Below are 13,663 nucleotides of genomic sequence, written 5' to 3'. Positions count from 1 at the left end.
TTTTATTAGATGGCAATTTTCGCCAGTCCTGATGTGTGTGTCAAATATGGTGAGTTTTGAAGCATGTTAAGTGGGTCAAATTACAGCTCAAAGAGGCGGCCGGTATAATAATAATAAAACCTTACAATTACAATAGGGTCCTCTGTCCCAAAGGGACATTGCGGTCCCTAATAATAAGAAGAAATAATAAAACCTTACAAATTCAATAGGTCCTTATGTCCCATTGCATAAGGACTCCCTTTGGGAGTCCTTATACAATGGGCCATGCGGGCCCTAATAAAAAGGAGATGCAAAATTTGGGTTTGAGCACATTGGACTTGATTCCAGCGTTGATGTTTTGGGGGTTGAAAGCGGTCAAGAGGCCGACTGATGGAATACTTCAGACTCGCCTCCTTCCTTATCTCCGTGTTTTCAAGGTGAAGCGGATTGTTTGCCGCCCACATGCAAACCAACGTTCCGGTGAAGGGTAGAAAGATAGCGGGAGGTGCTGTCTTTTATTTTGTAGAGGTGAAGATTGTTAAGAGTGAGCGAAATCCTCTGCTGTCATGACAACAGCACACTGCTGTTATTCAACCTTGTACCTTTTTGTCCGTCGCTCATTTCGTCTGTTCCTTTTTTCCATTTCCATTCATCGCCTGCAATTTTGACACTTGTGAATTTGTGTCGCTGTCTACATTTAAGTCCTCCTGCATGCATGAAATGGAACTTTAGTGACAGAATTACTTCTAGAAAATATATTCCATGGACTTCTTTTCTCCATTTGCGCCTCTTAGAAGACATTTGATATTTCCCGTCGTGGCGAAGGTGAGTGTCGTGGTGCCATGTGTTGAAATGTCACTGTCGGGAAGGGGTTACCTTTCAGAATAATGGCATTCAAGTATGTGTCCTCTGGTTGGATAGCACCATGAAAGGGGCGCTAAGGAAACAGACAAAAAGCGACTAGCATATTGTAGCTGTGCACTAGTGATGGGTTGATGAGGCATCATGAAGCGTTTCGACACATTGCAAAACTGTATTGATACTGTGTCGATACTGTGTCACTAAATACTGACATCTACTGGACATTAAAAATCCCTACAGGCAACCTATGGACCGACTCAACTGACACTGATTTGATGCCCTAGTACAGGGGTCACCAACCTTTTTGAAACCAACAACTACTTCTTGGGTACTGATTAATGCGAAGGGCTACCAGTTTGATACACACTTAAATAAATAAATATATTGTCATTTGTAAGTTACACGTAAGTGTGATTTAAACAAGAATAGCTAAATAAATAAATGTATATATATAAAAAAATGGGTATTTCTGTCTGTCATTCCATCGTACATTTTTTTTTCCTTTTACGGAAGGTTTTTTTGTAGAGAATAAATGATGAAAAAAACACTTAATTGAACGGTTTAAAAGAGGAGAAAACACAAAAAAATTTAAAATAAAATTTTGAAACATAGTTTATCTTCAATTTCGACTCTTTATAATTCAAAATTCAACCGACAAAAAGAATAGAAAAACTAGCTTATTTGAATCTTTTTGAAAAAATTTAAAAAATAATTTATGGAACATCATTAGTAATTTTTCCTGATTAAGATACATTTTAGAATTTTGATGACATGTTTTAAATTGGTTAAAATCCAAACTGCACTTTGTTAGAATATTGAACAAATTGGACCAAGCTATATTTCTAACAAAGACAAATCAGTATTTCTTCTAGATTTTCCAGAACAAATTTTTTTAAAGAAATTCAAAATACTTTGAAATAAGATTTAAATTTGATTCTACAGATTTTCTAGATTTGCCAGAATAATTGTTTTGAATTTTAATCATAGTAAGTTTGAAGAAATATTTCACAAATATTCTTCGTCGAAAAAACAGAAGCTAAAATATTTATTATTCTTTACAATAAAAAATAAATAAATTTACTTGAACATTGATTTAAATTGTCAGGAAAGAAGAGGAAGAAATTTAAAAGGTAAAAAGGTATATTTGTTTAAAAATCCTAAAATCATTATTAAGGTTGTATTTTTTTCTCTAAAATTGTATTTCTAAAAGTAATAAGAAGCAAAGTAAAAAAATAAATGAATTTATTGAAACAAGTGAAGACCCATCCATCCATCCATTTTCTACCGCTTATTCCAAGTGAAGACCAAGTCTTTAAAATATTTTATTGGATTTTCACATTTTATTTGAGTTTTGTCTCTTTTAGAATTAAAAATGTCGAGCAAAGCGAGACCAGCTTGCTAGTAAATAAATACAATTAAAAAAATAGAGGCAGCTCACTGGTAAGTGCTGCTCTTTGAGCTATTTTTAGAACAGGCCAGCGGGCGACTGATCTGGTCCTGACGGGCTACCTGGTGACCGCGGGCACCGCGTTGGTGACCCCTGCCCTAGTATATACAATAATATAAACCAAGTCATTGTATTTCATTTAGGATTATTTCATATCTTCATTTAAATAAAAATATATTTGTATCTTTTTTAGATACAGTCAATAAATAATGTGAACATGTATCATAACATGGAAATCTAAGAGAACGTGTTGTGGATGATTGTGGACTGGGAATTTTTTTTAATTGTATTTTTTTAACACATTTTTATTAAAAAAAAAAAAAAAAAAAAAAAAAAAAAGTTTTTCCGATGTATTACATTTTAGACGATTTCTCTTCTTAGTTATTATTTCACCGGCTGTAGAAAAGAGCCGCTCACAGGGCACAGAGGAGGCGTCAGTGCGACACAGTTCGCGTATCGGTCACGTGACCAAAACAGCTCATGATCGGTCACGTGACTTTCTAAAAGCGGTACGCGCACCGACACAGGGTTTTGCTCTATGAGCTCGACGCATGCGCCGATGCATCGGTGTTGCCGGACCCATCACTACTGTGCACGATTGTGTGTTCTTCTCATTGAACGCGTTCTTTCAAATGTTTACTAACCGAGCAGCTTACGTCCAAAGCTAGTTGTTCAGTCATTAACCACAAAGCGTAAGAACACAGAGTCATACCTGCCAACTACTCCGGTTTTCCCGTAATTAGTACGGTTTTCATCAACCTATTCCGGGTTACGGTTGCAGTGATAAAAAAATACGGTTTTTCATTAATTAAAAAAAAAAAGGGTGAAAACTACGCGAATTGCACCTTGTGCAGACAAGATTTTTCGATCAGACACGGAGGAATTAGCGATGTAAAAGACCACGTTGGGACAAAAAAACACAAGTCTAATGCCGTTGCTAGCGATACAAGTGGAAAACTTTCAACGTTTTTCGTCGCCCAAACAGATTCTTTGGATGTGATAAATGCCGAAGTTTTATTTACGGAGGCAATAATTGAGCATGGACTTCCAATCGCACTGGCTGATCACATGGGACAGTTAAATGTTTGTAATGCAACCTTTAAAAATCATTACGCGGTGATCGCGGTCCCAAAAATAAACTTTTCTTGCATGATAAAGTCCAGAAAAACTCACTTTATATTACTATAGAGTCCTTTTAACGAATGAGTTTGATGGTTTATCACTAACCTTAAATGAAAGAAGTCCTTTGTTCTCCTGCACCATGCATGCGCTTTGGCCTTGCTTCGTGTTTGGTGCGCAATCCTGTCGGCTGTATTTCACAGCACGTCTTTGACAACTTGATGTGGCATAAAACATTTAAAACAAAGGGGTTATAGGAACAATCACTTTCAGTGTTTTATGCCACTTCAAGTTGTCAAAGACGGTATGCTGGTGCCCGACTGCCACAAGTGGAACAAACATTTGAAACAAAGGGGTTATAGGAACAATCACTTTCAGTGTTTTATGCCACTTCAAGTAAACTTATCATAAAGTTACCGTATCATTTTTGCAGTATGATCAATCTGATAGAATACATTTGGATTTTAGCCACAAAAAAGTAATGACACCAATGTTATCTATTGGAATTGTTTAGTACTGTTATACTGTTAAAAGTGTTTATACTATTTATGCTTTCAAGTCCAAGTTGAAGAAATCTTGTTAAATGTTGACAGCATAACTACCAAAATACAGAAGTATGTCCTTAATATTTTTGCAGTGCTATTTCTGTTGAAAAGTTCAAATGATTACATTAGAGATGTGATGTGCCACTTTTCAAGTGTCTGATGGCTTAAATTAATTTTCATTAATTTTTCATATTTTGAATTCTTTTGAAAGGCTTACAAAAAAACTACATTTGAATTGTAATTCCATGCTATTGACAGGACTATTAATTTTAATGAAGTTAGCTTACCATGTTTACAGTATGATAATTGTGATAGAAATGTGAATTTTAGGCACAGAATATTTTTTACAATTGAACAAGGCAGTAGATTATACAAGCTTGGACAGAAAGTTAATAATGACACCAATTTTTTTTTTAATGGAATTGTTTAGTACTGTTTTACCATTTGTTTACTGTAAAAAGTGTTTATACTTTCAATGAACAAATTGAAGTCTTGTGAAAGGTTGACAGGATAACTGGCATTAACTGTCAAAATAATTTCAAACTATTGAAGTTAGCTTACAGAATAAACATGTCAATCAACCCATATGATTTTTGCTGTAATATTTTTGTTTTGAAAAGTCACTGTGACTGATAGAAAAGTGACTTTGTCCTGGACCTACCGGGGCCTGCGGCCCTTGGACCCTGGCTACTAGGTTTTTCTGATTTCAAAAGTTGGCAGGTATGCAGAGTGTGCTTTCTCAGTTCTTCAGCTTCCGCCAAACATCTGGATCTTTTTTCCAATTTCATCCATTTTCTTTCGCTTGTTCAAGTCGTGACTAGGGATGATGTTCGAAATCGGTTCTTCTGGTTGTTCGATAAGAAAAGAACCGATTCTATGGACTCGAATCCCTTTTTTGAGAACCAGTTCCCGTTATCGAGGCCACTATAGTAAAGAAAAAGAGTTGGTTCTTTATTCGAATCCCTGAGAACGAATCCCTTCCCACATACAGGAAATGCCCTGTGGGACCTGCAATCATACTTGCCAACCTTGAGACCTCCGATTTCGGGAGGTGGGGGGTGGGGGCCGGGGCGGGGGCGTGGTTGGGGGCGTGGTTAAGAGGGGAGGAGTATATTTACAGCTAGGATTCACCAAGTCAAGTATTTCATATATATATATACAGGTAAAAGCCAGTAAATTAGAATATTTTGAAAAACTTGATTTATTTCAGTAATTGCATTCAAAAGGTGTAACTTGTACATTATATTTATTCATTGCACACAGACTGATGCATTCAAATGTTTATTTCATTTAATTTTGATGATTTGAAGTGGCAACAAATGAAAATCCAAAATTCCGTGTGTCACAAAATTAGAATATTACTTAAGGCTAATACAAAAAAGGGATTTTTAGAAATGTTGGCCAACTGAAAAGTATGAAAATGAAAAATATGAGCATGTACAATACTCAATACTTGCTTGGAGCTCCTTTTGCCTCAATTACTGCGTTAATGCGGCGTGGCATGGAGTCGATGAGTTTCTGGCACTGCTCAGGTGTTATGAGAGCCCAGGTTGCTCTGATAGTGGCCTTCAACTCTTCTGCGTTTTTGGGTCTGGCATTCTGCATCTTCCTTTTCACAATACCCCACAGATTTTCTATGGGGCTAAGGTCAGGGGAGTTGGCGGGCCAATTTAGAACAGAAATACCATGGTCCGTAAACCAGGCACGGGTAGATTTTGCGCTGTGTGCAGGCGCCAAGTCCTGTTGGAACTTGAAATCTCCATCTCCATAGAGCAGGTCAGCAGCAGGAAGCATGAAGTGCTCTAAAACTTGCTGGTAGACGGCTGCGTTGACCCTGGATCTCAGGAAACAGAGTGGACCGACACCAGCAGATGACATGGCACCCCAAACCATCACCCAACCATGCAAATTTTGCATTTCCTTTGGAAATCGAGGTCCCAGAGTCTGGAGGAAGACAGGAGAGGCACAGGATCCACGTTGCCTGAAGTCTAGTGTAAAGTTTCCACCATCAGTGATGGTTTGGGGTGCCATGTCATCTGCTGGTGTCGGTCCACTCTGTTTCCTGAGATCCAGGGTCAACGCAGCCGTCTACCAGCAAGTTTTAGAGCACTTCATGGTTCCTGCTGCTGACCTGCTCTATGGAGATGGAGATTTCAAGTTCCAACAGGACTTGGCGCCTGCACACAGCGCAAAATCTACCCGTGCCTGGTTTACGGACCATGGTATTTCTGTTCTAAATTGGCCCGCCAACTCCCCTGACCTTAGCCCCATAGAAAATCTGTGGGGTATTGTGAAAAGGAAGATGCAGAATGCCAGACCCAAAAACGCAGAAGAGTTGAAGGCCACTATCAGAGCAACCTGGGCTCTCATAACACCTGAGCAGTGCCAGAAACTCATCGACTCCATGCCACGCCGCATTAACGCAGTAATTGAGGCAAAAGGAACTCCAACCAAGTATTGAGTATTGTACATGCTCATATTTTTCATTTTCATACTTTTCAGTTGGCCAACATTTCTAAAAATCCCTTTTTTGTATTAGCCTTAAGTAATATTCTAATTTTGTGACACACGGAATTTTGGATTTTCATTTGTTGCCACTTCAAATCATCAAAATTAAATGAAATAAACATTTGAATGCATCAGTCTGTGTGCAATGAATAAATATAATGTACAAGTTACACCTTTTGAATGCAATTACTGAAATAAATCAAGTTTTTCAAAATATTCTAATTTACTGGCTTTTACCTGTATATCGGCAGCCGATCCGATCCAAATATCGGATCGGGACATCCCTAACTCGGACATAGTTAAGTTGTGTTGACGACTTGTGTTTACCATGCAGGGAGTATCTGGGGAGGCAGCTGCAGTCCACGGACCAGCAACAAGCTCCAGCTGTGGGGGCTCGAAGCTGAGCTCGTCCCTTCGCTGTATGATGACCCATGTGACCAAGTTGTGTTGTTATTATTCCTGCTCCCACAATTAGCTTCCTCCTGTTGATGTGTAAAAAGTTATTTAAGTCTTGTTGCTTGTGGCAGATTGTACTGTAACGAATGTGTTCCCTCAATAAAGATGATTATCTCTGGTGCTCGGGTGTCTCTCACTGCATTTTTTTGTTTTATTGTCGCCATGGCGACAAGAGGACTTGCCACTTGGGATGAATGAGTTGATGTCTTGCATAAAAAGCACACTCCACGGTCATGGTGCGTACACCGGTACGACACAGTAATACACACACACACACACTGTAGCACTAACACACTCGTATGGTGTCTCATTTGACACATTGTAGCCTAATTCAAGCTAAGCAAAGCAATCTTTTTTTTTTTTCTTTTTTCTGTCCTTGTCCAGCTACTCAGACAAATCATATTGTTGATGTAGAGAAGTGTGGGATACTTCTCTTGTTGCCTTATTTGTATTTGACTAATAAGTGTTTTTTTATTCATGTTTGGTGCTGGCGGGGATAGAAAGAGGGAAAAAATTAAGACGGGGGGGAATTGTGGGGATAGGACAGAGAGACAACAATAGAGCAACATCAGCAAATAGGATAAGTACAAATATGATAGTAAAAGTGATAGCAAAGAAGCAGTTAGTGAAATAATAATACAGAAATGACAATGAGCATTATTACACTACAAATGGATCAATACAAATACCAATAGAAATATCACTATTGATAATGAATAATAATTCTATTATCAACAAGACATTTGTTTCAAATGCAACAATACATATACGTAATGATAACTAGAGATGCAAAAAAAATGGAGGGGAAGAAAGAAAAGCCAGCTATATTAACCTTGTAGATTGTTATAGTAACAATAGGTTAAACTCTGTCAGTGTGCCATGTGTTATACCCAGTTTACCCTAGGGCAACAACGTTAATATATGTTTGATGAAACCTGATTATGTGCATGAGTCATACTTGCCAACCTTGAGACCTCCGATTTCAGGGGGCGTGGTTGGGGGCGTGGTTAAGAGGGGAGGAGTATATTTACAGCTAGGATTCACCAAGTCAAGTATTTTATATATATATATATATATAAGAAAAAGTATTTCATATATATATATATATATAAATAAAAGAAATACTTGAATGTCAGTGTTCATTTATTTACACATATACACACACATAACACTCATCTACTCATTGTTGAGTTAAGGGTTGAATTGTCCATCCTTGTTCTATTTGTCACTATTTTTCTAACCATGCTGAACGCCCTCACTGATGATGCATTGCTTTGTGGCACGCACAAAAGTGCTTTCATCAAATGCACTAGATGGCAGTATTGTCCTGTTTAAGAGTGTCACAACATTGCTGTTTACGGCAGACGAACTGCTTTATGGTAGACGAAATGCTGTTGTTGTGTGTTGTTGCCGCGCTGGGAGGACGTTAATGAAACTGCCTAACAATAAACCCACATAAGAAACCAAGAACTCGCCCTCCATCATTCTACAGTTATATCGTGATTGGGCAGGTATGCTTGTTTATATTGTGTGCCTGAATTTCGGGAGATTTTCGGGAGAAAATTTGTCCCGGGAGGTTTTCGGGAGAGGCGCTGAATTTCGGGAGTCTCCCGGAAAATCCGGGAGGGTTGGCAAGTATGGCATGAGTGTATTTATGCATATGTACTTGTATATGTACATGTATGTGTATATGTATATTTGTACAGTGAATGTATATGTACATGTATGTGTATATGTATGTTTGTACAGTGAATGTATATGTACAGTATGTGTATAAAAAGGTAAAGTACCAATGATTGTCACACACACACACACACTAGGTGTGGCGAAATTATTCTCTGCATTTGACCTATCACCCTTGATCACCCCCCTGGGAGGTGAGGGGAGCAGTGAGCAGCAGCGGTGGCAGCGCCCGGGAAATCTATTTGGTGATTTAACCCCCCAATTCCAACCCTTGATGCTGAGTGCCAAGCAGGGAGGTAATGGCTCCCATTTTTGAACTCACAACCTACCGATCTCAGGGCGGACACTCTAACCCGGTGGTTCTTAACCTTGTTGGAGGGACCGAACCCCACCGGTTTCATATACGCATTCACCGAACCCTTCTTTAGTGAAAAATAAAATATTGTTTTTTTTCAAATTCAAGACAAAGTGAAGCGTGCATGAACGTCACCTTGTTCAAAGAACAAAACCAACACAGTGCATGAACTCACAACAAATTACACACCTTCAAACCAGTCTGACTTCTGCTGTTGCCGTATCCATAACACGATGATAGGGAGAAGTTTTTATTTACACGATGAGTCGGGTGTGTCTCGACCTCCGCGGCGGAGGCTCCACCGAACCCCTAGGGTTCGATCGAACCCAGGTTAAGAACCACTGCTCTAACCACTAGGCCACTGAGTAGGTATGTATGTTTGTACAGTGAACGTGTGTGTGGATCTATCTACCGTGAGTGTGTATGTGGGAGCGTGTGTGTGTGTGTGTGTGTGTGTGTGTGTGTATTAGAGATGCGCGGATAGGCAATTATTTCATCCGCAACCGCATCAGAAAGTCGTCAACCATCCGCCATCCACCCGATGTAACATTTGATCAGAACCGCACCCGCCCGTTGTTATATATCTAATATAGACGATGCAAGGCATTAGTGAGTTTATAAAGCTTTTGCCTGTTAAAGAAAGGAGACTGATCCAATGCAGCACAGACATTCGCGTGCCACGCTGTCACCACCCAGACGCACACCAGTGCGCAATCATATGGGAGCCGCGCTGAGCGCACCTCCAAGCGCGTCTCGCTGCCGGCGACGGCCGGGTATGGGCCCGACGCTCCAGCGCCATCCATTTTCAGGGCTAGTTGATTCGGCAGGTGGGTTGTTACACACTCCTTAGCGGGTTCCGACTTCCATGGCCACCGTCCTGCTGTCTATATCAACCAGGGTGAGCCCCACCCCTTTCGTGAGCGCACTGCGCGCGGAGTGACCCCTGTTACGCGCCCCCGGCAACAGGGGTGGCGGGCAGGTAAGCTGCGCGGGCGGAGCGCGCGGAGTGACCCCTGTTACGAGCCCCCGGCCACGGGGGTGGCGGGCAGGTAAGCTGCTTACCTGCTGCGCGTGATGCCGGCCGCGGCGAAGGCGGACGAGGCGGGGTGTCGGTGCGGTGGGCGCGGTGGTGACCCTGGACGTGCGTCGGGCCCTTCTCGCGGATCGCCTCAGCTACGGCTCCCGGTGGGGCCCTCTCGGGGGAAGGGGCCTCGGTTCCGGACCCCGGCGAGGCGTCCCTTCTCCGCTCCGTAAAAGTGTCCATCTCTTCTTTTTTTTTTTTCTTCTGTTGTGGCATATGCAGCAGGTGCCTGCTCGTTTTTCGTATGTGGGTAACAACATTTAACTATGTATATATATTTCCGAATTGGTTTAACTGCCACCCGCCTGAATCTATTTAAAATCTAATTTTTTTTTATTTCAACCACCCGACCCGACCCGACCCGCGAATAAAATCAAATTTTTTTAAATTTCATCCGCCCGATCCGCGGATAATCCGCGGACTCCGCGGTTGTGCCCGCAAACCGCGCATCTCTAGTGTGTATGTATGTGTATGAATAATTGTGTGTATGTGAGGGCAGGCCCGGGCCGACACCCGACAAGCCAACCAACACGACAATAAACGAGAACGAAGACAGCAAGTTCGCCAGCCCCGACAACCACCACATGCACGCGCTGCCACAAGTCACAAAATCCCCTGCACCGGACCCAGCAGCCACGGGAGCCCACACTACAAACAGACGGCAGCAGAAACAGCGGCTGCAATACCCCCAGACAACAGGCAGCACTCCATCAAATCAAAGCGATTATAAAAACCGCGACCAACAACCACACACCAACAGGATCATGGAGACCAGCCAGTAGAGATGCGCGGTTTGCGGGCACAACCGCGGAGTCCGCGGATTATCCGCGGATCGGGCGGATGAAATTAAAAAAAATTCGATTTTATCCGCGGGTCGGGTCGGGTCGGGTCGGGCGGTTGAAATAAAAAAATAAAAAGATTTTAAATAGATTCAGGCGGGTGGCAGTTAAACCAATTCGGAAATATATATACATAGTTAAATGTTGTTACCCACATACGAAAAACGAGCAGGCACCTGCTGCATATGCCACAACAGAAGAAGAAAAAAAAAAAGAGATGGACACTTTTACGGAGCGGAGAAGGGACGCCTCGCCGGGGTCCGGGACCGAGGCCCCTTCCCCCGAGAGGGCTCCACCGGGAGCCGTAGCTGAGGCGATCCGCGAGAAGGGCCCGACGCACGTCCAGGGTCACCACCGCGCCCACCGCACCGACACCCCGCCTCGTCCGCCTTCGCCGCGGCCGGCGTCACGCGCAGCAGGTAAGCAGCTTACCTGCCCGCCACCCCCGTGGCCGGGGGCTCGTAACAGGGGTCACTCCGCACGCTCCGCCCGCGCAGCTTACCTGCCCGCCACCCCTGTTGCCGGGGGCGCGTAACAGGGGTCACTCCGCGCGCAGTGCGCTCACGAAAGGGGTGGGGCTCACCCTGGTTGATATAGACAGCAGGACGGTGGCCATGGAAGTCGTAACCCGCTAAGGGGTGTGTAACAACCCACCTGCCGAATCAACTAGCCCTGAAAATGGATGGCGCTGGAGCGTCGGGCCCATACCCGGCCGTCGCCGGCAGCGAGACGCGCTTGGAGGTGCGCTCAGCGCGGCTCCCATATGATTGCGCACTGGTGTGTGCGTCTGGGTCGTGACAGCGTGGCACGCGAATGTCTGTGCTGCATTGGATCAGTCTCCTTTCTTTAACAGGCAAAAGCTTTATAACCTCACTAATGCCTTGCATCGTCTATATTAGATATATAACAACGGGCGGGTGCGGGCGGGTGCGGTTCTGATCAAATGTTACATCGGGTGGATGGCGGATGGTTGACGACTTTCTGATGCGGTTGCGGATGAAATAATTGCCTATCCGCGCATCTCTACCAGCCAGTACTAGCTCGCCAGTCAGCCCAAACTAAAAGACTCTGCCCCCCCAACCCAAACCCCCACAAACAAACACACCACCGTCCAAACAACTGAGACACAGCACCCACACCAGACAAGAGGGCTGCGCTGCCACCGCATCAAGTCACCAAAACAGACCCCGCAGCACAAGGCCGGACCACTCGGGCACGGACACCGCCCAACAGGCAGCGAAACCCTAGTGACACCACACAAAGAAAGATAAATAAATAAAAATCATTTAGAATGGCAGGCCACCAGACCACAGTCCCCACAGCCCACGCCTGCCGAGGAGGCAATGAGGAGCGCGCCACACTTCCGAACCCCAGCCTACCCGTGCATGTGATGTGGGAGTGTGTAAGGCCCCCAGAGTGTCTACTGTGTAGTTCAAATTAGGAGGTCAGCCGTTACAGCCGACCTCCAGTTCCTATTGATGTGTGTACTGTAGCGTGAGGGAGATACGTCTGCTTGTGGGGACTAATAACGCCAAGAAAATTGGGGGACATCAAGGCCATGGTGCATCCCTACCATGCCGAGCCCCCCCAAACCCTAAATGTCTAATATGCAGCTAAAATTGAGGGATGGACGAGCAGGGGACAAGTCAGGAGGACTGGAGCCCCATAGAGACATCCTCATCCCGCATGTCCATCCACCCCACACACACACACACACACACACAGATTTCGCCATATATACACACACATGCATCCATATACTGTATACACACACACATATAACAAAAAAAATAAAAAATTAAAAGAGAAAAAAATAATAAAAAAACGATAAAATAAAGGGAAAAATTTTGTTTTTTTAATTAAATAAATAGATAAAATATTAAATAAATACATTGAAAAAAAAAACCACAGGAGAGGGACTATCGCAGGGCAGTTGGACAGCATCATCAAAAAAATATAGCATGTTTACTGTCACGTTCAAACACTGAGGACATCTATTAAACAAGACAAAAGGCAAGGAATCAAACAGAGACAGAATTCAATTTGGACTCAATTGAGGAGAGACAGCGTCAACCTGTAACCTCTTACAGTGTCTTAGCACGCTCTGACGAAGAAGGTTTTCGTCTCCTCTTTATTACAATGTTCAATGTTCACGCACCAACACATGTCTCAGCAGGAATGGGGAGTATGTAAAACAGTCGTTGTTTTCGGTCGCTTTGAAGTCCAAGAAGAGGATTTCTCGGACTTGGGCTCTTCCTGGATCCAGCTGGGGCAGGTGTTGGAGGACAATGGATAACCCCCTCCCGTCTCCTGACCACAGTTGCTTCAAAAGGGCAGCGGGTCGTAAATAGCGTTGACTTCAAAGAGAGTTCGTTTAACACTTCAAAGAGAGTTCCTCTGGAAGTTGAGCAGATCCTGCCATCTGTCCGTGTTGAAATCACAGTGGAGTTTTACGAGCCTTCTTCCTCTTGTTAGGCCTTGAAAGACAGCATTCATAATACAACGTTTCTTTTGTGACAACTTACAAACAATTATTCCAACATTTACACTCGCACGATTCAACTGAAAAGGTGTCGGAAGAAGCGGAGCCTATTTAGTTAATCATCATCAAGAGAAAAGAATAATGTATGAGTATAAATAGATGTAAGAAACATAATGTGTGTTACAGGTGGAAAAGCATCAAGTAAATGTGAAATGTTTTCACTCAAATGAATATGAAACTTTTCCACTTCTTCTAACGTGACCTTAAACGAAACACATTACTTTCTCTCTTTGCAAAGTTTCTATCCT

The 13,663-nt window shown here is 42.8% G+C and overlaps 1 protein-coding gene across 2 annotated transcripts in view; it reads left to right on the top strand.

Annotated features, from left to right (window-relative positions):
* Positions 1-7,036, top strand: part of atp6v1h (ATPase H+ transporting V1 subunit H) — a 64,042-nt gene extending 57,006 nt beyond the window's left edge. For both annotated transcript variants that reach the window (XM_061978756.1, XM_061978755.1), the window contains one exon: positions 6,794-7,036. In XM_061978756.1, the coding sequence (XP_061834740.1) occupies positions 6,794-6,863 (70 nt within the window). In that variant the 3' untranslated portion in view covers positions 6,864-7,036. The remainder of the gene's footprint in view (positions 1-6,793) is intronic.
* The last annotated feature ends 6,627 nt before the right edge of the window (positions 7,037-13,663 follow it).

This window comes from Nerophis lumbriciformis, linkage group LG19 (genome assembly GCF_033978685.3).
Source record: "Nerophis lumbriciformis linkage group LG19, RoL_Nlum_v2.1, whole genome shotgun sequence".
In the NCBI taxonomy this organism is placed as follows: domain Eukaryota; kingdom Metazoa; phylum Chordata; class Actinopteri; order Syngnathiformes; family Syngnathidae; genus Nerophis; species Nerophis lumbriciformis.
The sequence above is the reverse complement of the archived record's forward strand: the minus strand, read 5'-3'. Positions and strand labels throughout refer to the sequence as shown.